At 43.7% G+C, this 25,569-nt stretch overlaps 1 protein-coding gene across 1 annotated transcript in view; it reads left to right on the forward strand.

The window, feature by feature from the left end:
* LOC132834281 (dynein axonemal heavy chain 8-like) overlaps positions 1-14,866 on the forward strand; it is a 1,170,382-nt gene extending 1,155,516 nt beyond the window's left edge. The window contains exon 92 of the mRNA XM_060853001.1: positions 14,579-14,866. Within this exon, the coding sequence (XP_060708984.1) occupies positions 14,579-14,866 (288 nt within the window). The remainder of the gene's footprint in view (positions 1-14,578) is intronic.
* Positions 14,867-25,569: the final 10,703 nt, after the last annotated feature.

Below are 25,569 nucleotides of genomic sequence, written 5' to 3' on the forward strand. Positions count from 1 at the left end.
AAACACGTCATCCCCTTGGGAAAACGTCCAATTCTCAGAGCTTTTATCTGCTACCTGCTTCATTCTACACCGTGCCCTCTTTAAGTGCTGTTTAGCTAACTCACCTCCTCAATTTAATCTCCGTCACCTCTGTTACATAATCTAAGTGTGAGATCTCCGACTTTGGTCCTGTGAAATTTTCTTTATTAATTTCAAAATACCTCTCACTTCATGCCCGAATATTAACTCGAAAGGAGTGAACTGAGAAGATTTGTTTGGGACATCTTTAATGGCAAACAATACGAATGGGATACCCTTATCCCAATCATTCAGGTAATCCTGACAGTATGCTGTCAATGTGGTCTTCATCCGTAACTGCCTTAAACAGTCCAGCAGCAAAATTTGATCTGACTGAATCTCTCTGGGTAGTCCATACTGTGTGAAGAAAGCTATTATCTCTGCAACCACCTTTTTTGCTTTGATACTCCGTAATGGAATTGTCTACAGAAAATTGGTAGACACATCCATTATAGTTAACAAGCACTGGTTCCCACTTTTAGTTCTTGGAAGGGGACCTATACGAGCAATTATAACCTGTGTGAAGGTTCTTCAAATGTGGGAATTGCCAACAAAGGTGCTAGTTTTATTACCGCCTGTGTCTTACCTACCATTTGGCATGTATGACATGTATAGCAAAAGTTAACCGCATCCTTGTGCATTTCAGGGCAATAAAAATGTTTTAGTACCTTAGCCTGAGTCTTTCATACCCCTAAGTGACCTCTTACATGTAGTTCATGTGCTATCTGTAACACCTCCTTTCTGTGTGCTACCGGTAACACAATCTGGTACACTTCAGCCCATTTCTCCTCTGCACTAACCTGCTGTGGTCTCCATTTCTGTGTCAGGATTCTATCATTCAGATAATAATCTTCCAGAATATTCCCTGCCTCCTTTTCAGAGTATGCATCCACATTTATATCTTTTATTGTCTTGTCTTGCTGTTGCAAGAGCCTTAGCCTTTCAGGACTAAACACTTCTGCCTGACCCTCTGCCTGTTAAGGTTTCTCCTGCACCATTACAACAAACAGGGTATCTGCTAACTGAACTTTAACTCCTTCATCTTTCTCTTTAGCTTTCGCTTTGTGCTATGACTTGTCAGAGTGGGATCTGGTTGCTACATATTCTGGGAAAATGCCTGGATATTTCTGCTTAACCCCTCAGTTTTATGGGCTTCTCCACAACAAGGGTGTCACTCCCACCTCAGATCCTGCCAAATCATTCACGAGAACAAATTGAATTCCTGGAACTGACACACTGTCAGTGACTCCCACTGTTACTTCACCAGTCTTGACTTGGCACTCCAATCTTATTTTACATAAGGGAATGCTAAATGTCTGTCCATCTATCCCATAAATTACCACACTCTCAGGTAAAAGATCAGAAAGAGTGGATGTTTCCTCATCCCTTGGTCTAGGGGTCTGATTCTTGCTTTAGATGCCAGAGGTCTGGGGTTTAAATCCTGGACAAGCCCCCAAGCTGTTATGATATTGGGTAAACACCCCCTGCTAATTTAAACTGCAAGACAGAAAAGATTTACCCCATTCGGTAATCTATGAAAACTTGAGAGGCCAAGAGTTATCCTAAAGGTCACAATTTAAAGTAAAAATTAACAACTTTATTTTTACTTAGAAATCTAATAGAGAAGAATTAACTAACAACTATTTACATCTCCTTTCTCTAACCTATCTTTTACTTTCCCTTCTTTAATACTGGCCCAATAAAACCCTCGTTAAAGATTTACTAAAACATTCAAATTTCAAAACCAGTCAGCTATCAAATCTTTTTATAACTTTGTCTGTTTTCTTTCCTTCTTCTTAGGGATTTTCGTTTCACAGGTCACTGACAAATAAATGTAACTTTAAGAGAGAATTCTGTGGGTAGTCTGCATATGTTTGTGGCTTGGCAGTTCTCCTCCACATGTTCAATCTTTTATCGGTTTTATACCCCAAAGTATCAGATCACTTCATTGGTGTTAATATTGTCAGAATACTGAATTCAAACTTGATTGGAGTTTGGTATTTTGGGCATAATTTAAACTGATTGGCCAAATTTGAACTGTTTTTTGTCTCATAGCAACTGAGGTAATGTTAGTTATTGGACCAAGTGTTACATTGTAAATTTTCCAGTGCACTGTGAGCCTCTCTAAGTCCTTCAACTGTGTTAAAGATATAGTACCCCTTACACCTTTATAACAATTCCATGAGGGAACTATCCTCTCAGCATTTACCCTATCACGTCCATTTATTTTCAATGAGATTATTCTCATTCTTCAAAACGTCTGGTGAGTACTGTCCCCATCTGTTTAGCCTTCTGCTTATAAGACAATCCCTCCAAACCAGGAATGATCCGAGTGAACCTTCTCTGAACTGCCTCCAATTAAATATCTTTCCTTAAATAAGGGAATAAAACTGCTTACAGTATTCCAGATATAGTCTCCCATGGTACTCCAACTCCCTTGACCTAAGGGCCAGCATTCCATTAACCATCCTGATTACCTGCTGCACCTGTGTGCCAGCTTTCTTGTTTTGTGCACAAGTACTTTGTACGTAGAACAAGTAAAACAGTACAGCACACAGGAATATCCCATTCGGCCCATGGTGTTGTGCCGAATATGATACCAAATGAAACTAGTCCCTTCCGCCTGCCCTTGGTCCACATCCCACCATTCCTTACATATTCATGTGCTCATCTGGAAGTCTCTTAAAGTCCTTATGCGATCTGCTTCCACCACCACCCTGGCAGCATGTTCCAGACTCCTACCACTTGCTGTATAAAAAAACATATCCCTCACATCTCCTTTGAACAATCCCCCCTCACCTTAAATGCATGCCCCCTGGTATTAGACATTTCAACTCTGGGAAAAACATCCTGGCTGACAACCCTATCTAAGCATCTCATAACTTTATAGACTTCTTTCAAGTCTCCCCTCAGTTTCCATTGCAGCTTTTTACAGTATTTCATGAATTAAGTAATACTGTTCTTTTCTGCTCTCTTCTAAATTAAACAGCTTCACATTTTCCCTTTTTAGACTGTATTTCTAATCTTTTGCCCACTTACTTAACCTCTCCATGTCTTTCTGTGTACTGCTTGAAACCGCCTCACAACTTGCCTTTCTAACTATTTTGGTGTTGTCTACAAATTTGGCCATAGTAAATTTACTTCCTTCCTCCAAGTCAGTAATATATCTTGTGAACAGTCGCAGTTCCAGCACTGATTTCTGTGGAAGCCCACTGGTTATGGGTCACTTACCTGAAAAAGATCCCTATCCCCATTGTTTCCTGCCCATTTATCAATTCTCTTTCCATGTCAAGATGCTACCTCCAATAATGTGAGTTCTAATTGTATGATTTAACCTTTTGTGAGGCACCTTGTCAAAACCTTTCTAGAAGTCCAAATCAAACTTGTCTACTAGTTCCTATGTGTCTACAATGATTTAGACTGCCTGAAAAATCTCATATAAATTAGGCAGACATGCTAGGGACCAGGGCAGACCCCCTCAAAACATTTTTTAAAAGTAGCCCAGATCCTAACTTTGCCAATTGTTTTAAACAGGGAAAGTGGATATTTCAGATGAGTTGGTGGTCAAACCACTTAGGTTTCAACAAAATATTTATTTACAACAATGAAACACAAACAACAAGAACAGAAAAACTCAAGCTATCCAAAACCCACCAGATTGTCCCCAACTTAATGATGCTGTTCCAAATACTTGTAGCAATTCCCATAAACACTCTTTGGCACAAAAGAAAAAATAAAACACAGTGTGTTACAGGAGAGAAGTCAGAGAGAGCAGACCAGTATGGACCAGCTTCTTTGGGTCCAGCAGCTTCAAAAACCTACTGCTAAAAACCAAACCAGATGAAAGGAAAGCCGAGCTGGGAGAACTAGACACCTCCCCCGCCCCCACTTCATGCGCGTGTCATTTTTTCAAAACCTTGAAAGACTGTTGCCAGGGGCGATATCTGTTAGCTATAAGCAAATTGGCCCTAAAACCATTCAACTTAGATTTTTCAGAGTCTGTGTTTATTACAACCTTACTGGAAATAAAAATCAAGAATGAAAATCATGGAGTAGTGCCAGATAATTGGAGGGTGGAGAACAAGGATAATCCTTGGAATTACAGACCAGTCAGTCTCATGTCAGTGATTAGAACATAGAACATAAAACATAGAAAAGTACAGCACAGAACAGGCCCTTTGGCCCACGATGTTATGCCGAGATTTAATCCTAATGTAAAATATAGTAACTTAACCGATGCACCCCTCAACTCACTACTATCCATGTGCATGTCCAGCAGTCGCTTAAATACCCCCAATTACTCTGCTTCCATCACCACAGCTGGCAACGCATCCCATGCGTTCAGAACTCTCTGCGTAAAGAACCTACCTCTGATGTCTCCTTTACACCTTCCTCCTAATATCTTCAAACTATGACTTCTCATACCAGTCAACTTGCCCTGGGGAAAAGTCTCTGGCTACTGACTCTATCTATTCTCTCATTATTTTGTACATCTCGATCAGGTCTCCTCTCATCCTCCTTCTCTCTGAAGAGAAAAGTCCGAGCTTATTCAATCTTTCCTCATAAGGCAAGCCCTCCAGTCCAGGCAGCATCCTGGTAAACCATCTTTGCACCCTCTCCAAAGCCTCTGTATCTTTCAAATAGTAGGGCGACCAGAACTGGACACAATATTCCATTTGTGGTCTCACCAGGGACTTGTAGAGCTGCAGCAAAACCTCATGGCTCTTAAATTCGATCCCCCTGTTAATGAAAGCCAAAACACCATATACTTTCTGACCAACCCTATCCACTGAATGGTAACTTTGAGGGATCTATGTACTTGTACACCCAGATCCCTCTGTTGCTCCACACAGCCAAGAATCCTGTCTTTAATCCTATATTCAGCATTCGAGTTCAACCTTCCAAATTGCATTACTTCACATTTATCCAGGTTGAACTCCATCTGCCATTTCTCAGCCAAGCTCTGCATCCTGTCTATGTCGCGCTGCAGCCTGCAGTAACTCTCTATACTATCGACAACACCTCAAACCTTTGTGTCATCTGCAAATTTAATAACCCACTCCTCAACCTCCTCATCCAAGTCATTTATAAAAACCACAAAGAGCAGAGGCCTGCGGGACCCCACTCAACACTGACCACCAGGCAGAATACTCCCCATCTACAACCACTCTCTGCCTTCAGTCAGCTAGCCAATTCTGAATCCAGATAGCCAAATCTCCCTGTATCCCATACTTCCTGACTTTATGAATGAGCCTACCATGGGGAACCTTATTAAATGCCTTGCTGAAGTCCATATACACCACATCCACTGCTTGACCGTCCTCGACCTGTCTTGACACCTCCTCAAAGAACTCAATACGATTTGTGAGGCATGACCTGCCCTTCACAAAGCCATGGTGACTGCCTTTAATTACCCTTTGCTTTGTCAAATGGTCATAAATCCAATCTCTCAGAATTCTTTCCAAAACTTTGCTGACCACAGATGGAAGCCTGACTGGTCTGTAATTGCCAAGGATTTCCCTATTACCCTTCCTGAAAAGAGAAACAACATTCGCCTCCTTCCAATTCTCCAGTACAACTCCTGTGGAGAGTGAGGAGGCAAAGATCCTTGCCAACGGCTTAGCAACCTCCTTTCTCGCTTCCCAGAGCGGCCTAGGATAAATCTAGTCTGACCCTGGAGACTTATCAACCTTAATGTTTCCAAAATTTCTAGCACATCAACTTCATCAATCTTCATCTGGTCAAGACTGTATCCCAGCTCCTCTAAGTTTTCATTTGCAACAATTTCCCTTTCCTTGGTGAAAACTGAAGCAAAAAACTCATTTATGGCTTCCCCTATCTGCTCAGAATCCATGCACAAGTTCCCTACACTATCCCTGATCGGCCCTACTTCTCCCTGATCATTCTCTTATTCATCACGTTTGAGTAAAATGCCTTTGGGTTCTCTCTAATCTTTGTTGCCAAGCCTTTTTTGTGCACCCGTCCTGGCTCTCCTCAGTCCAATTCAGAGCTCCTTTCTAGCAAGCCTGTAATCCTCTCATGCTGTGCTAGATCCTTGCTTCCTCCACCTTACGTAAGCTGCCTTCTTCCTTTTGACAAGAATTTCCTCTGTTCTCGTCATCCAACGTTCCTTAATCTTACCCCTTCTTACCTGTCTCAGAGGAATAAATTTGTGCATCACTCACAACAGCTGCTCTTTAAATAGTCTCCACATGTCTGCTGTGCCCTCTCTGTGGAATAATTGCTCCCAGTATATACTTCCCAATTCCTGTCTGATAGTTTCATAATTTCCTTTTCCCCAATTAAATATCTTCCCTTGGTAACTGCTCCTTTCCCTCTCCAAGGCTATGCTAAATGTGAGGCAGTAGTGATCGCTTTCACCAAAGTGCTCTCCCACTGTGAGATCTGACACCTGTCCTGGCTCATTGCTGAGCACCAAATCCAAAATGGCCTCTCCCTTGTCAGTCTGTCTACATACTGAGTAAGGAAACCCTCCTGAACACACCTGACTAAAATGGCTCCATCCAAACCATCTGCACTTAGGAGGTTCCAGTTGATATTGGGAAAGTTAAAATCACCCATAACAACAACCCTGCTACTTTTGCATTTTTCCAGAATCTACTCACCTATGAGATCTTCAATCTCTCTGCTGCTATTTGGAGGTCTGTAGAAAGCCCCCAATGAGGTGGTTGTTCCCTTGCTGTTCCTAAGTTCCACCCATACTGTCTCAGTAGATAAACCTTCCTCAACAATCTTCATTTCTGTAGCTGTGATGCACTCTCTGATTAGTAATGCTACACCCCCTCCTCTTTTTCCACCCTCCCTGTTCCTTCTAAATGTTCTAAACCCTGGAACAGCAAGCAACCATTCCTGCCCCTGTGAAACCCATGTCTCTGTTATGGCCACAACATCGTAGCCCCATGTACTGACCCATGCTCTAAGTTTGTCACTCTTATTTAGGACACTCCTTGCATTAAAACAGACACACTTTAACCAATCCCTTTGTTTCATCACGTGAGAAACCTTCCTGATAGATTCAATATATCCTGTCACTTTGCTGCCCCCTCTCAGACATGTGGCCCTGATTCCCAACCCCCTGCAAAACTAGTTTAAACCCTCCCGGATCACACGAGTAAATCTCCCACCCAGGACATTTGTGCCCCTTCAGTTCAGGTGCTTCATGTACCGGTCCTTCATGTACAGGTCCATCTTCCCCAGAAGGTATCCCAATGGTCAAGGTATCTAAAACCCTCCCTCCTACACCAGCCTCACGGCCACATATTAAGCAGCATTTGCTGACTTCCTCGTCTCACTATCTTGTGGCACCAGTAACAAATCTGAGATCACTACTCTACTTGTCCTGCTCTTCAGCTTCCAACCTAACTCTCTGGAGTCACTTTTCAGATCCTCAGTCCCTTTCCTGGATATGTCATTGGTGCCAGTATGTACCACGATTTCTGGCTGCTCACCCTCCCCCTTCAGAATCTTGTAAACCCGATTGGTGACATCCTGGACCCTGGCACCAAGGAGGTAATATACTTTCCGTGAGTCCCGTTCCTGACCACAAAATCTCCTGTCAATCTGTTTAACTATTGAGTCCCCAACATTAGCGCTTTTCTATATTCCCCCTTGCCTTTTGCGCCACCGTGCCAGGCTTAATGCCAGAGACCTGACAACTATGGCTTTCCCCCGGTTGGCCATCCCCACCAGCAGTATCCAAAACAGTGTACTTATTGCTGACGGGAACAGCCAGAAAGGATCCTTGCTCTGACCGTCGGTTCCCTTTTCTCCCCCTAACAGTAACCCAGCTGTCCTTATCCTGTGTCTGGAGAGTGAGCACCTCCCAATACATCCGCTCAATTTCCCCAAGTAAAAAGTGAGGTCTGCAGATGCTGGAGATCAGAGCTGAAAATGTGTTGCTGGTTAAAGCGCAGCATCCAAGGAACAGGAAATTCGACGTTTTAGGCAAAAGCCCTTCATCAGGATGAAGGGCTTTTGCCCGAAACGTCGAATTTCCTGTTCCTTGGATGCTGCCTAACCTGCTGCGCTTTAACCAGCAACACATTTTCAGCTCTCAATTTCCCCCTCAGCCTCCCAGATGATCCGTAGTTTATCTAGCTCCAGCTCCAGTTCCCTAACTCGGTTTTCGAGGAGCTGGACTTGGATGCACATCCACTTAAAAACATCACAGAATTCCCTCATTCCTCCTTCACACCTCTTGGCAAATGGAGGCCCCAATGTTTGAGGTAAGTCTTTTAAACAGTTGGACTCACCTTCACAGAATTTCTTCGCTCCTCCCTCGCACCTCTCGGCAAATAGAGGCCCCGATGTTTGAGGTAAGTCTTTTAAATGGTTAGACTCGCCTTCCCAGAATTCCTTTGCTCCTCCCTCGCATTTCTCAGCAAATGGGTGTAAAGTATTGGAGAGGATTCTGAGAGACAGGATTTATCATTTCTTGGAAAACCATGGTTTGATTAGAGATAGTCAGCATGGCTTTGTGAGGGGCAGGTCATGCCTCATAAACCTTATTAAATTCTTTCAGGATGTGACAAAATATTGATGATGGTTGAGCATGGATGTGGTGTACATGGATTTTAGCAAGGCGTTTCATAAGGTTCCCTGTGGTAGGCTCATTCAGAAAATAAGGAGGTATGGGATACCGGGAAACCTGTTAGTTTGGATAAAGAATTGGCTGGCCCATAGAAAACAGAGAGTGGTGGTAGATGGAAAGTATTCAGCTTGGAGATTGGTGACCAGTGATGTTCCACAGGGATCGGTTCTGGGACCTCAGTTCTTTGTAATTTTTATAAATGACTTGGATAAGGATATGGAAAGGTGGATTAGTAGGTTTTCCAATGACACAAAGGTTGGTGGAGTGGTAGATAGTGTGAAGGGCTGTGGTATGTTGCAACGAGACATTGACAGGTTGCAAAACTGGGCCGATAAGTGGCAGATGGAGTTCAACCTGGAAAAGTGTGAAGTGACTTTGGAAGGTTGAATTTGAATGCAGAATACAAGGAGTTTGTAGGAACAGAGGGATGTTAGAGTCCATGTCCATAGATCCCTCAAAGTTGCCACCCAGGTTGATAAGATTGTTAAGAAGATGTATGGTGTGTTAGTTTTATTTAAAGTAAAGACAGTTATTTATAACTATTAAATTCTATCATGCTATGATCACTATTTCCTAGAGGATCTTTTACTCCAAGGTCATTTATTAAACCTTATTATTCATTACCATATCCTGCTCTCTGGTTGTCTCTGTGACATATCACTTCAGGAAACTATTCCTCATGCACTCTGTGTATATATTATTGTAGCTACTGTTTCCAATTTGATTAACCTAATCAACAAGAAGGTTAAACTCATCCATACTTGTTGTTCTATTCTTTTTACATGCTCCTATTATTTGCCTTTCTTTCAGAAGGGTTACTGTCTGGGGTCTGTGTGCTCCCAACAATGCCTTTGTTCCATTGCTGCTTTCTTTTACCTCTGTCCAGATGGACTACATCAGCTGAGCCTAACTTGTCTCTCACTTGACTTCATCCCTTATTAATGGTGCTACCTGACCACTTTTTCTATTACTTCTGACTCTGCTAAGTCAAATATCTATTAATGTTTTTAGAGATCATATCCTTTTACCTCAATTTGCACTATCCATTCATCTACCCAATTTTGAATGCTGTTTGCCTTAAAATACAAAGCATTTATATTTGTTCTATCATCAATTTTCCCTACACTTCTTTGGTTTTTTGGTGCAATGTGACAATCCCAAATTCTGTCTCTTCCTGTTGTTTCCTTGGTAACATGCAATCCTATGTTCTCATTTATTGCTTTATTGTCTAATTTTGCAGCTCAACGCACCCAACCATTTAGTTCAATACCCTATCTACAAGCCTATTTATGTGTCCCTGTATGGTCCCTGTATGATTCAAATGCAGGCCATTCCATTGAAACTGTGTCCTCCTTCGTACTGGTGCCAATTTCCTATGAATTTGAACCTATTTCTCACACAACAATCTTAGAGCTATGCATTTATCTCTTTAATCTTATTGAATCTACCAATTATCTCATGGCTCAGGTAGTAATCTGGAGATTGTTACCTTTTTGATTCTGTTTTTAACTTAGCCCTAGCAGATTATATTCCTTCAACAGAACTTGTTTTCTCATTCTACCTATATCATTGGTGCCTTGTTGGGTGGCATGGTGGCTCAGTGCTTAGCACTGCTGCCTCACAGCACCAGGGACCAGGGTTCAATTCCAGTCCTCAGGCAACTCTCTGTGTGGAGTTTGCACATTCTCCGTGTGTCTGCGTGAGTTTCCTCCGGTGCTCCAGTTTCCTCCCACAGTCCAAAGAATTGCAGGTCAGATGAATTGGCCATACTAAATTGTCTATCGTGTTAGGTACATTCGTCAGATGGAAATGAGTCTGGGTGGATTAATCTTCGGACGGTCAGTGTGGATTGGTTGGGCCCAAAGGAACCTAATCAAATTTATGTGGACCACAACAACTGGATCTTTCCCTTCCCACTACACATTCCTCTGCAGCCCAGATGAGATAACCAGGGACACCAAACAGACAACACAGCCTTTGGGACTCTTGACCTTGACTACAGTGGAGGACAGTATCCAATCCGCTGACTATACCGTTCCCAAGTACAACTACATTTATCTTTTCTGTCCCCCCACCTCTTGGAAAGCTCCCTGTCCTATAGTGCTATGGTCACTTTGTTTATCCTCCCTACATCTCCAACTCTCATCCACACAGGGAGCAAGAATCCCAAACCTGTTAGACAAGGGCTGAAAATCCTTCAGCACTACTTCCTGGATCCCTCTACCTGCCTCACACCCTCCTATCCCTGATCACTGACCAAATTTGAGGTAGTTAATCTAAGGGATGTGACTGCCTTCTGAAACACAGCATCCAGGTAACTCTTCCTCCTCCCTGGTGTGTTCAAAGCTCAGACTCCAGCTCATCGATCAAACTGAAATTCCTTAAGCAACCAACACTTGCTACAGATGTGGCCACAACAAACCACAATGGGATCCACCGGCTCTCATATTGTACAGTACAGCACATTACCCTGTTCTGCATCTCTATTTCATTTGCTTAATTCTTAATTAGCTTTGTTTTAATTTCCTGCTGGTCTTTTGGTTTTTGGTTTGTAAAATATCTCTTCTATTTACTTTTAATCTGAAAGCAATTTAGAACAGATATTCAAAATGTCAATTATTACCAACCAATGAACTTCCAGTTTTACTGTGAGGTCACTGTTTTGTGCTGTTCCTCCAATACTTGGTTTTAATTTATCCCATGAAAAAAAACCTTACAAAATATGAGTCAAAAAAAGCAAAAAGTAAAAGCCTTTTCTGACCTTTACCACTTTCTTTCTGCTTCCTTTTCCCTCTCCTTCTCTACCCTGCTCTTCTGCCTCCCCAATCATTGTGGTCAGATTAGATTAGGTTACCTACACTGTGGAAACAGGCCCTTCGGCCCAACAAGTCCACACTGACCCTCCAAAGAGAAACCTACCCCTCCCCGTATAGTTACCCCTGACTAACCCACCTAACACTACAGGCAATTTAGCATGGCCAATTCACCTGTCCTGCACACCTTAGGAGTGTGGAAGGAAGCCAGAGTACCCAGAGGAAACCCACACAGACATGGGAAGAACATGCAAACTCTACACAGACAGTTGCCCAAGGTGGGAATTGAACCCAGGTCCCTATCACTGTGAGGCAGCAGTGCTAACCACTGAGTCACTATGCTGCCCAACTGATGTCAGTTAATGTTACTGTTATGATCCTGTTAGGAGTGGTGAACTGATTCTCTTTCTTGGCAATGTTGTCAATTGCACATGACTGTAGAAAGCGCAGTATCACAAAAAACAAATCAGCTAGCTATAAAAATTGACAAGAAAATAACTGATTTATTACAACCAAAACTTATTCAAGTCAAGCAAAATTGCAAGATAGTTAACAAAATGTTAACATCCCTTTTGAAAACAACATACACAAACTCAACTTCTAAGTCTCTAAAAGAATTAAAACTGCTACGTGTGTCATCTCAAAGTATTTTGACTAACTAAAAAGTAAATTCAGAAAAAATAAATGAACAGATTGTGTCCAAACTTTTGGTCCTAGCCAAAGTCACTCTGTACACTAACTGTTGGAACTGAGCTGGTTAGGTTTAGCTGTCTGAATTAGCTTCTCATGAGATGGTGGATATATTGAATCTTTAGGAACCCAAACTTGCAGTGACAAGGGCTTTCAGTGCGTTTCAAAGAAAATAAGGAGAGCAAAGGTTTTTGCTCTTGGCAAATGATCTCCCTGTCTGTGTTCAAATCTAGTAGTTTTTATTACATTCACAAATTTCTTGGAAGTATTGCTAACTTGAGTCTTCAGGCTAGCAGCTTCTGTTCTTTACAAATGCAACATTTTTGCCCAGCTATATCCAATGTACTTTCCATAAGTCAGGTCCTGAGAGTCAATCATCAAGTCAACAGCTTTTTCCCAGTCTAAAACCCACACAGCACCTTATATTTTCTTTCCATCAAGAGTGCACAGTGGCAATAAAATGCATGATATACGATATTTAAAGTATCCTTTCGAAAAATTCCATGACACAGCTATATAATCATTATCTAAATTAATATTTCAGGTAGCACATATTCATAATAATTATGCAGAATGAAATAATTGGTCATAATAAGGTTAATATGAGTTCAGGAGCCTGTCTCAGGATCAGTATGGCACCAAGGGTGATAACAGACTGGTTTTTTTCCCAGACTGTTGCCAGGGAACCATCAAGAGCCAGGTAAGTAAGGACGGAGTTTGGAGGGAAGGGCTCAGAAGAATGCAGATTGAAATTGGACCTCATTATTGGGAAGTTGGAGAGCGATTGGTATGCAACATTGAATCATCAATTGCATACTGTAAGTCTGTTGTATTGTTTTTTTGTTGGTACATGAGAGATGAGCATTTCTGAGAAGACCAACATTTGTTGTCTTTTCACAATTGGCCTTATGAAGATGGTGAAGAACTGCCTCCTTCAATTTCAGTAGTACGGGTGATGTAGATACACCCAAAGTTGTTGGGAATGGTTTTCTGGCCTTAACCCTGTTGCAAAAGTAAAGGAGTGGCAATCTAGTTCCATGATGTGGCAGTGCCAGTGTTGGACTGGGGTGGACAAAGTTAAAAATCATTCAACACCAGGTTATAGTCTAAAATGTTTATTTGGAAGTGCAAGCTTTCGTAGCTACCTGATGAAGGAGCAGCAGTCCGAAAGCCTGTACATCCAAATATACTCGTTGGACTAAAATCTGGTGTTGTGTGTTTTTTAATATTGTTCCATATTGTTACTTAGATGGGCACTTACAAAGAGTGTTCTTGAGAAGTAAGTAAAGCATAAGCATATCAATGGCATAGAGATCACATTTGGAGGATGCTGTTGAAGGATAGTTGGCAAAGACTGCAGTGCATCTTCCAGATTGTGCGCATTATTGCCACTGTGTATTTGTGGTGGAAATAGGTACCGGGCAATCTTTGGACAGCTTTGTCCTAACTACTATTGATTGTTTTGTAACTTGTATGAGCTACACTCATCCAGGCAAGTGGATAGTGGTCCAACTTGTGCCTTGTAGATGGTGGACAAGAAGCCAGAAGGTAAGTTATTCACCAAAGAATTGCTAGCTTCTGAACTGCTCTTATAGCAGCATTTGTATGATTTGTTCAGTTTTTGACTAATGATAAATCCAGAATGTAGATATAGGATGAATGTCAAGTTAAGTGATAGCAATCATTGCATGTGATGGAAATATGGTGAGGTTCTCTCTTGTTGGAAATGGAAGTCGATTGCCATTTGTGTAGTGCAAATACTATTTTTCACCCAGACCCTTGATGATTGTGTAGGATTTGCTGCATACAAGGTCAGATTGCTTTAGTACCTGGAATTGCTAGTGGTAGGGACTATTGTGCAATAATTAGTGAAAATTTAATCTTAAGTTGGATGAAAGCACATTGATAAAACAGTTGATGATGATTGGGCAGAGGATACCTAAGCGTTACCAACAGAGATGTCTTAGAACTAAGATGATTGATCTTTAATGATCACAGCTACTTTCCTTCAACCAGCAGAAAGATTTCTCTCTCATTCCCATTGACTGTATGTGCTTGAGCTCTTTGTTGGATAATACTGGATAGGTTTTCCTAACAATCCAGTAGCTTCTTGATCACTAACACCGAAGGTTATTAATTGTTTTTTATTAATTAATCTAATTTAAAATTTACCAGATGTAATTTTTCTAGTATATTAGCCTTTGGACTATTGCCAAATAACAGTAGCATGCTGATGAGGGGGCAGTGCTCCGAAAGCTAGTGCTTCCAATTAAACCTATTGGACTATAACCTGATGTTGTGTGATTTTTAAAATTGGACAAATTACCTTCCTTTGATCTTTAAATATGAATGCTTTAATCTTTTATCCGATGTTTTAACATTCAGCCTCTGTCTGCTTGCCTGGCAGGAGGGAGTGTATATCTATGGCCTTTACCTGGATGGAGCAGGTTGGGATCGGAGAAATATTCGACTGACTGAATCAACTGCCAAGGTTCTCTTTACAATGGTACCTGTCATTTATATATTTGCCATCAATTCCACCGCACCCAAGGATCCAAAACTGTATATCTGTCCAGTTTACAAGAAACCACAACGTACAGACCTGACGTTTATAACTGCCCTCTGTCTGAAAACAGTCCAGCCACCTGACCACTGGATCCTGAGAGGGGCAGCTCTGCTCTGTGATATCAAGTAAAACAGCAGATGCCCAGTTGGGCCAGACAGCGTCTTAGACCCCAAGGTAATTTAACAGTAATGCCACTGAATTTAAATATCAAGGCACAAATCTTATCCACATCTACTTGTCAGAATAAGAAAAAATATTTGTCAACACAAAGGCAATCCATTATTTCAATATTCAATAAATTCATTGATGCTTGAGATGAAATTGTTTATTGTCTTATTTCTCAACTCCACATTCAATTATTTCACTAACTGTAAGCATTTCTTCAGAATAAATGTTAGCAAGGCCTTCAGAATGAATACTCCAGATCTTCATTGAAGTAATGACAAGAACCATCTCTGGATTACAACTGATGCCACATGTTGTAAGAGTAGAAACAGCAAGATATATCTGAAGAATATATTACTGAAGAAGGGTGCAACGGTGAGGGTTTCAGATTCCTGGGGCATTGGGGCTGGTTTTGGGGCAGATTGGACCAATTCAAACTGGACAAGTTACACCTAGTCATTGGGACTGATGGCTGGGGGAATATTTGCTAGAATTGTTGGGGAAACTTTAAACTAGAATGGCAGTAGAATGAAAATCTATGCAAGGGGTCAAATGAAAGGGAATCAAGAATTAGAGCAAAAGACAGAAAGAGGAATAAGAAAAGTGACAGGCAGATAAATCAAGGCCTATTATTAAACATGGCCACAAGTGAAAAATAATCGGAACAGGGCAAGTAATGTTAAAAAGACAAGCCATAAATGGAGCATTTGCAATAAAGTGCATCAATCAGTTGTGCAACTAGATGAAAATGGTATGATTTTGCCAGGATTATGGAGAAATTATTGCATAGAGACCAGGAATGGGAATTAAATATTCAGGGGTTTTCAGTATTTAAGAAGGACAGACAAAAAGAAAAAGACAGTGCAGTTGCATTTCTCATGAGCAAGGATATTAGTTCTGATGATGTCGCATCTGTATGGCTAGAGCTGAGAAACATCATGGGGGACAAAACATTAGTGGAGTTTGTGTATCGATCTTCAAATGTATTGTGATGTTGGGAATAGCATTAAACTGGAAATTAGAGACATGCAAAACAGAAACATTTGTAATTGTGAGCGGCTTTAATCTGCATAAATAAAATTAATAACAATGGCTTAGAGGAGAAATTTCTGAAATGAATATGGGATAGTTTTCTGGAACAATATATGGAGAAACCAACTCGAGAACAGGACATCCAAGCTGGTTATTTTGTACTGAGATTGGAATAATTGGCATTCTAGTAGTGTGAGGTCCACTGGGGATGAGTGACCATAGTATGATAGCATTCTTCATCCAGATAGAGAATAATGTAGTAGATTCTGAGCCTAGGGTCCTGAAGAAAGCAAACTATGACGATGTGAGGTGCACGTTGGCTATGACAGACTGAGGAATGTTGTTGGAACCACATGTAGTTAATGTTGCTGATTGGGGCCTACAGCCTGTAGTGTCTATTTGCAACTGACTGGATTCTGGAGTCTCTCTTTTTTGCCAGTTGGACCTGGGCCCTCTCTTTGTATCTACCTGGAGTGAGTGACCTTTCACTGCTGCTGGCTGGAGCTTGGACTTTCTATTGCTGCTATTAAGTGGGGCCTGGCCCCTCTTCTGTTGCTGAAATTGACTGGGGCCTGGCCTCTATCCTGTTGCTGCTATTGACTGGGGCCTGGCTCCTCACCTGTTGCAGTAAAAAGTGAGGTCTGCAGATGCTGGAGATCAGAGCTGAAAATGTGTTGCTGGTTAAAGCACAGCAGGTCAGGCAGCATCCAAGGAACAGGAAATTCGACGTTTCGGGCCAGAGCCCTTCATCAGGAATGAGGAGAGGGTGCCAGGCATGCTAAGATAAAAGGTAGGGAGGAGTGACTTGGGGGAGGGGCGATGGAGATGTGATAGGTGGAAGGAGGTCAAGGTGAGGGTGATAGGCCAGAGTGGGGTGGGGGCGGAGAGGTCAGGAAGAGGATTGCAGGTTAGGAGGGCGGTGCTGAGTTCAAGGGAATCGACTGAGACAAGGTGGGGGGAGGGGAAATGAGGAAACTGGAGAAATCTGAGTTCATCCCTTGTGGTTGGAGGGTTACCAGACGGACGATGAGGCGCTCTTCCTCCAACCATCGTGTTGTTATGTTCTGGCGATGGAGGAGTCCAAGCACCTGCATATCTTCGGTGGAGTGGGAGGGAGAGTTAAAGTGTTGAGCCACGGGGTGGTTGGGTTGGTTGGTCCGGGCGTCCCAGAGGTGTTCCCTGAAGCGTTCTGCAAGTAGGCGGCCCATCTCCCCAATATAGAGGAGGCCACATCAGGTGCAGCAGATGTAATAGATGATGTGTGTGGAGGTGCAGGTGAATTTGTGGCGGATATGGAAGGATCCCTTGGGGCCTTGGAGAGAAGTAAGGGAGGAGGTGTGGGCGCAAGTTTTGCATTTCCTGCGGTTGCAGGGGAAGGTGCCAGGAGTGGAGGTTGGGTTGGTGGGGGGTGTGGACCTGACGGGGGAGTCACGAAGGGAGTGGTCTTTGCGGAACGCTGATAGGGGAGGGGAGGGAAATATGTCCCTGGTGGTAGGGTCCGTTTGGAGGTGGTGGAAATGACGGCGGATGACACGCTGTATACGGAGGTTGGTGGGGTGGTAGGTGAGAACCAGTGTAGTTCTGTCTTGGTGGCGGTTGGAGGGGCGGGGCTCAAGGGCAGAGGAGCGGGAAGTGGAGGAGATACGGTGGAGGGCATCATCGATCACGTCTGGGGGGAATCTGCAGTCCTTGAAGAAGGAGGCCATCTGGGCTGTACGGTATTGGAACTGGTCCTCCTGGGAGCAGATGCGGCAGAGACGAAGGAATTGGGAATATGGGATGGAGTTTTTACATGAGGCAGGGTGGGAGGAGGTGTAGTCCAGGTAGCTGTGGGAGTCAGTCGGTTTATAGTAGATGTCTGTGTTGAGTCGGTTGCCCGAGATAGAAATGGAAAGGTCTAGGAAGGGGAGGGAGGAGTCTGAGACAGTCCAGGTGAATTTGAGGTCGGGATGGAAGTGTTGGTAAAGTTGATGAACTGTTCAACCTCCTCATGGGAGCACGAGGCGGCGCCGATACTGTCATTGATGTAGTGGAGGAAAAGGTGGGGGGTGGTGCCAGTGTAGCTGCGGAAGATGGACTGTTCCACATATCCTACAAAGAGACAGGCATAGCTGGGGCCCATGCGGGTGCCCATGGCAACTCCTTTAGTTTGGAGGAAGTGGGAGGATTGGAAAGAGAAGTTATTCAGGGTGAGGACCAGTTCAGTCAGTCAAAGGAGGGTGTCAGTGGAAGGGTACTGGTTGGTGCGGCGGGAATGGAAGAAGCGGAGGGCTTTGAGTCCTTCGTGATGGGTACCAGTACCCTTTCAAATTCACCTGCACTGTCTCAGACGCCTCCCTCCCCTTCCTAGACCTTTCCATTTCTATCTCGGGCGACCGACTCAACACAGACGTCTACTATAAACCAACTGACTCCCACAGCTACCTGGACTACACCTCCTCCCACCCTGCTCCTGTAAAAACTCCATCCCATATTCCCAATTCCTTCGTCTCCGCCGCATCTGCTCCCAGGAGGACCAGTTCCAACACCGCACAGCCCAGATGGCCTCCTTCTTCAAGGACCGCAGATTCCCCCCCAGACGTGATCGACGATGCCCTCCACCGTATCTCCTCCACTTCCCGCTCCTCCGCCCTTGAGCCCCGCCCCTCCAACCGCCACCAAGACAGAACCCCACTGGTTCTCACCTACCACCCCACCAACCTCCGTATACAGCGTATCATCCGCCGTCATTTCCGCCACCTCCAAACGGACCCCACCACCAGGCATATATTTCCCTCCCCTCCCCTATCAGCGTTCCGCAAAGACCACTCCCTTCGTGACTCCCCCGTCAGGTCCACACCCCCCACCAACCCAACCTCCACTCCAGGCACCTTCCCCTGCAACTGCAGGAAATGCAAAACTTGCGCCCACACCTCCTCCCTTACTTCTCTCCAAGGCCCCAAGGGATCCTTCCATATCCGCCACAAGTTCACCTGCACCTCCACACACATCATCTATTGCATCTGCTGCACCTGATGTGGCCTCCTCTATATTGGGGAGACGGGCCGCCTACTTGCAGAACGCTTCAGGGAACACCTCTGGGACGCCCGAACCAACCAACCCAACCACCCCGTGGCTCAACACATTAACTCTCCCTCCCACTCCACCGAAGACATGCAGGTCCTTGGACTCCTCCATCGCCAGAACATAACAACATGATGGTTGGAGGAAGAGCGCCTCATCTTCCGCCTGGGAACCCTCCAACCACAAGGGATGAACTCAGATTTTTCCAGTTTCCTCATTTCCCCTCCCCCCACCTTGTCTCAGTCGATTCCCTTGAACTCAGCACCGCCCTCCTAACCTGCAATCTTCTTCCTGACCTCTCCGCCTCCACCCCACTCTGGCCTATCACCCTCACCTTGACCTCCTTCCACCTATCACATCTCCATCGCCCCTCCCCCAAGTCACTCCTCCCTACCTTTTATCTTAGCCTGCCTGGCACCCTCTCCTCATTCCTGATGAAGGGCTCTGGCCCGAAATGTCAAATTTCCTGTTCCTTGGATGCTGCCTGACCTGCTGTGCTTTAACCAGCAACACATTTTCAGCTCCTCACCTGTTACTGCTATTGACTGGGGCCTGGCCTCTATCTTGTTGCTGCTGTTGACTGGGGCCTGGCCTCTATCCTGTTGCTGCTATTGACTGGGGCCTGGCTCCTCACCTGTTGCTGCTGTTGACTGGGGCCTGGCCTCTATCCTGTTGCTGCTATTTACTGGGGCCTGGCTCCTCGCTTGTTGCTGCTATTGACTGGGGCCTGCTGCATTAAGCCTGGAGAATGGCAATGAAGAGGGAGGCCTCCAGTGGCAGCAGCAGCAATGCCAGAATGAGCCGTACATAGCTTCACCCCAATCGGGGGTCTCCCTGTGAGCAATGACCAGGTCCTGGGCAGATTCCCGTGACCTGGACTCCAAGGCTTGGCAAGGGCTCCAAGTCCACAGCTATGCCTGGGAGCCTAAGGAACAAAAGTAGCGGTCTTAGCCTAGTGTTTTAGTCTCCTGGTATGGAGATCTTCTTCATTTTCAGCTTCCAGGTATTCCAGCAGCCAGGCAGGTGGCCTTGCCCAGGAGTGAGGCCCACCATAGCCACCTTCAGTGGAGGCTTCCGGTCCAGTATTCCAATGGCCAGCATGGCAGCCTTGCCCTGGTTGCGTCTGCAGAGTATTCCATTGATTCTTAACTGGCTTTTCTGGAGCCTGGGATCGTTAACTGAATTGTAACGAACTTTTTCACAATTTTACTTTTTTTATTATTATTATATTGTATGACTTCCGTCGTTGATGTAGGTGCCATAGTCGGACAGCTTATAAAATTATCAGGATATTTTTCATCTAAAAGTACACGTGGCAATACATTTCTAATCTATTTTTTAAAGGACTGACAATGGAATTCATAATGGGGAGCAAAGAAATAACTGGTTAACTAAATTCATGCTTCACTGTGTCTTCACAAGGAGGACATGAATAACATGATGGGGAATACAGCATTTAGTAATGCAGAGGAACTGAAGCAAGTCTGGGTTCTGGGTAATCCAAGATGGAGGACGGGAAAAATTTCTGGCTGTAATAGCTGCTCCTTTTTAGAGGTATTTTAGGTGTTGGACATGATTTCTTTGAATTCCAGGAGGAGCAATTCCTGTTTTATATGCTGTCGCATTGTTTTGGAACTTTGGAGAGAAAAAAAAGTCAAAACGACAGCACTTTTAAAAGGGAGAAGAACAGAGAAAGGAAGCACATGGTGTGAGAGAGAGAGAGAGAGAGAAACCCACATTGCTAATTGACGGAGTTAGCAGTTGCTGCCTTTGCTGTTTGAATTCATGTATTGCTGGACATTGGAGTGTGTCCGGGAAAATTTAAAAAACAGTGAACTTCACAACTGATCTTGGGAGAGGTCACAGCACAGAAACCCATAAGTAGATGTTTTAAGCGTGTCCTTAAAATAAGTCTACAGTAGTGAGTAGAGTGGGTTCTTTCTTGAATATATGCTTTATTGAGCTATATCTCTTGATTAAACTTAGATGCCATAAATATTAATTTAACCTGGAGGAATGTTTTGTAGAGGAATAAAACAGTGCTATTTACTTTGAAAGAAGCAAAGATGGCCCTCAGTCGAGTGATATGCTCTTCTTGTTGGATGTGGAAGTTTAGGGAGAGTTTACGGGTTACTGAGGATTATATATGCAATAAATGCTGTTGGCTGCGAATCCTTTCAGATCAAATGGATTGGTTTGAGAGGCAGGTAGAAGCAATGAGGAATTTACAAGAGCAACAGGATGTGATGGATGGCAGTTATAGGAATGGGGGAAAGTATCAGATACAGTCACATAGATGGGTTAACTTCAGGAAAGGTAAGAGAGGTAGGCAGCGAGTGCAGGAATCTTCTGTGGCTATCCCCATTATACAAGTATGCTGTTTTGGATAATGTCAGGGGTGATAGATTCTCAGGGGAACGTAGCAAGAACAGCCAAGTTTGTGGTATTGAGACTGGCTCTAATGCAATGAGGGATACGTCAGGTTCCAAGCAATCGATTGTCTTAGGGGACTCTCTAGTCCAAGGTACAGACAGATGTTTCTTTGACCAGCAGCAGAAAATCAGAATGGTGTGTTGTTTCTCTGGTACCAGGATCAAGGATGTCTCAGAGAGGGTGCAGAATGTTCTCAAGGGGGAGAGGGGCCAGCAAGAGGTCACTGTCCACATTGGAACCAATGACATAGGAAGGGTAAAGGTTGAGATTCTGAAGGGAGATTACAGAGAATTAGGCAGGAATTTAAAAAGGAGGTCCTCGAAAGTAGTAATATTTCCATTACTCCCAGTGCCACGAGCTAGCGAGGGCAGGAATAGGAGGATAGAGCAAATGAATGCATGGCTGAGGAGCTGGTGTATGGGAGACGGATTTTTGGATTATTGGACATTATTTTGGGGTAGAAGTGATCTGCATAAGAAGGACGGATTGCACCTAAATTGGTAGGGAGATTTGCAAGAGCTGCTCAGGAGGATTTAAACCAGTAAAGGTTGAGGTGATGGGGCCCAAGGAGATAGAGAGGAAAGATTTCAATTTGAGACTGGTACACTTGAGTACAAAGATGAGTAAAACAGTCAGAGCAGGCAGGGACAAAGCAGAGAACGAGATAGGACTGATAAATTAAACTGAATTTATTTCAATGCAATAGGCCTAACAGGGAAGGCTGATGTACTCAGAGCATGGTTCGGAACATGGGACTGGGATGTCATAGCAATTACAGAATCATGGCTCAGGGATGGACAGGACTGGCAGCTTAATGTTCCAGGATACAAATGCTAAAGGAAGGATAGGTAGGGAGGCAAGAGAGGAGGGGGTGGCATTTTTGATAAGGGATAGCATTACAGCTGTGCTGAGGGAAGATATTCCCAGAAATACATCCAGGGAAGTTATTCGGGTGGAACTGAGAAATAAGAAAGGGATGATCACCCTATTGGAATTGTATTATAGATCCCATAATAGATAGAGGGAAATTGAGAAACAAATTTGTGAGGAAATCTCAGTTATCTGTAAGAATAATAGGTTGATTATGGTAGGGGATTTTAACTTTCTAAACATAGACTGGGACTGCCATAGTGTTAAGGGTATAGAGGAGAGGAATTTATTAAGTGTGTACAAGACAATTTTCTGATTCAGTATGTGGATGTACCTACTAGAGAAGGTGCAAAACTTGACCTACTCTTGGGAAATAAGGCAGGGCAGGTGACTGAGGTGTCAGTGGTGGAAGCACTTTGGGTCCAGTAACCATATTTCTACTAGTTTTAAAATAGTGATGGAAAACGATAGGCCAGATCTAAAAGTTGAAGTTCTAAATTGGAGAAAGACCAATTTTGACGCTGTTAGGCAAGAACTTTGAAAAGCTGATTGGATGCAAATGTTCGCAGGTAAAGGGACGGCTTGAAAAGGGGAAGCCTTCAGAAATGAGATAACGAGAGTCCAGAGACTGTATATTCCTGTTAGGGTGAAAGGAAAGGATGGTTGGTATAGGGAATGCTGGATGGCTGGAGAAATGAGGCTTTGGTTAAGAAAAGGAAGGAAGCATATAGGAAGTATGGAACGAGTGAATCCTTAGAAGAGTATAAAGGCAGTAGGAGTATACTTAAGAGAGAAATCAGGAGGGAAAAAAGGGGACATGACATAACTTTGGCAAATAGAGTTAAGGAGAATCCAAAGGGTTGTTACAAATACATTAAGGACAAAAGGGTAACTTGTGAGAGAATAGGGCCCCTCAAAGAGCAGCAAGGTGGCCTTTGTGTGGAGCTGCAGGAAATGAGGGAGATACTAAGTGTGTATATTGCATCAGTATTTACTGTGGAAAAGGACATGGAAGACATAGAATGTAGTGAAATAGATGGTGACGTCTTGAAAAATGTCCATATTACAGAGGAGGAAATGCTGGATGTCTTGAAATGCATAAAAGTGGATAAATCCCCAGGACCTGATCAGGTGTACCCTAGAACTCTATGGGAATCTATGGAAGTGATTGCTGAGCCTCTTACTGAGATGTTTGTATCATCGATAGTCACAGGTGAGGTGCCAGAAGCCTGGAGGTTGGCAAACATGGTGCCACTGTTTAAGAAGGGTGGTAAGGACAAGTCAGGAAACTATAGACCAGTGAGCCTGATGTCATTGGTGGGCAAGTTCTTGGAGGGAATCCTGAGGGACAGGATGTACATGTATTTGGAAAGGCAAGGACTGCTTATGGATAGTCAACATGGCTTTGTGCATGGGAAATCATGTCTCACAAACTTGATTGAGTTTTTTGAAGAAGTAACAAAGAGAATTGATGAGTACAGAGCGGTGGACGTGATCTACATGGACTTCAGTAAGGTATTCGACAAGGTGCCCCATAGGAGACTGGTTAGCAAGGTTAGATCCCATGGAATACAGGGAGAACTAGCCATTTGGATACAGAACTGGCTCAAAGGTAGAAGGCAGAGGGTAGTGGTGGAGGGTTGTTTTTCAGACTGGAGGCCTGTGACCAGTGGAATGCCACAAGGATCAGTGCTGGGTCCTTTACTTTTTGTCATTTACATAAATGATTTGGATGCGAGCAAAAGAGGTAGAGTTAGTAAGTTTGCAGATGACACCAAAATTGGAGGTGTAGTGGACAGAGAAGAGGGTTACCTCAGATTGCAACAGGATCTGGACCAGATGGGCCATTGTGCTGAGGAGTGGCAGATGGAGTTTAATTCAGATAAATGCAAGGTGCTGCATTTTGGGAAAGCAAATCTTAGCAGGGCTTATACACTTAATGGTAAGGTCCTAGGGAGTGTTGCTGAACTAAGAGACCTTGGAGTGCAGGTTCATAGCTGCAGAAGTTTCAGCTAGATAGGGTAGTGAAGAAGGTGGTCAGAGCATTGAGTACAGGAGTTGGGAGATCATGTTGGGGCTATATGGGGCATTGGTTAGGCCACTGTTGGAATATTGCGTGCAATTCTAGTCTCCTTCCTATCGGAAAGATTTTGTGAAACTTGAAAGGATTCAGAAAAGATTTACAAGGATGTTGCCAGGTTGGAGGATTTGATTTTAAGGGAGTAGTTGAACAGGCTGGGGTTGTTTTCTCTGGAGCATTGGAGACTGAGGGGTGACCTTATAGACATTCATAAAATCATGAGCGGCATGGATAGGATAAATAGACAAGTCTTTTCCCTGGGGTGGGGGAGTCCAGAACTAGAGGGTATAGGTTTAGGGTGAGAGGGAAAAGATATAAAATATACCTAAAGGGCAACTTTTTCACAGAGGGTGGTACATGTATGGAATGGGCTGCCAGAGGAAGTAGTGGAGGCTGGTACAATTGCAACATTTAAAAGGCATCTGGATGGGTATATGAATAGGAAGGGTTTGGAGAGATATGGGCCAGGTGCTGGCAGGTGGGACTAGATTGGATGGGATATCTGGTTGGCGTGGATGAGTTGAACCGAAGGGTCTGTTTCCGTGCTGTACATTTGTATGACTCTATGACTCTAAATCAGTAAGGAAATGGTATTGGGAAAATTGATGAGATTAGAGACAAGTAATGATAATCTGTATGCCAGCATATTTAAGGAAACAGACAGAATTTTAGAATCACCACAGTGTGGAAAGAGGCCAATCAGTCCATCAAGTGTGTACAGGCCATCAAAAGAGCTCTCCACACTATCCCTGCAACCCTATATTTACCATGTTTATTGCACATCCCTGGAAACTACAGGACAATTTAGCATGGCCAACCCACCTAACCTGCACATCTTTGGACTATGGGAGAAAATCCATGCAGATATTGGGAGAATGTGCAAATCCCACACATAATCATTCAAGACTGGAATTGAACCCCAGGTCCCATGTGCTGTGAGGGAGCAGTGCTAACCAATGAGCTGCACCATTCCCACCCCAAGAATCAGTGAATGCATTGGTGGTCATCTTTCAAGATTAAAGTTAAAAATCACACAATACCAGGGCATAATCCAATAAGTTCATTTGGAAGTATTAACTTTCGGAGCGCTGCTCCTTCATCAGGTGGTTGTGGAGGTTAAGATCATGGTCACAGAATTAATAGCCAAAAGATTCCAGTGTCATGGAGATGTGATGTAGTAAACAATCTT

Source organism: Hemiscyllium ocellatum, chromosome 3 (genome assembly GCF_020745735.1).
Source record: "Hemiscyllium ocellatum isolate sHemOce1 chromosome 3, sHemOce1.pat.X.cur, whole genome shotgun sequence".
Taxonomy (NCBI): Eukaryota; Metazoa; Chordata; class Chondrichthyes; order Orectolobiformes; family Hemiscylliidae; genus Hemiscyllium; species Hemiscyllium ocellatum.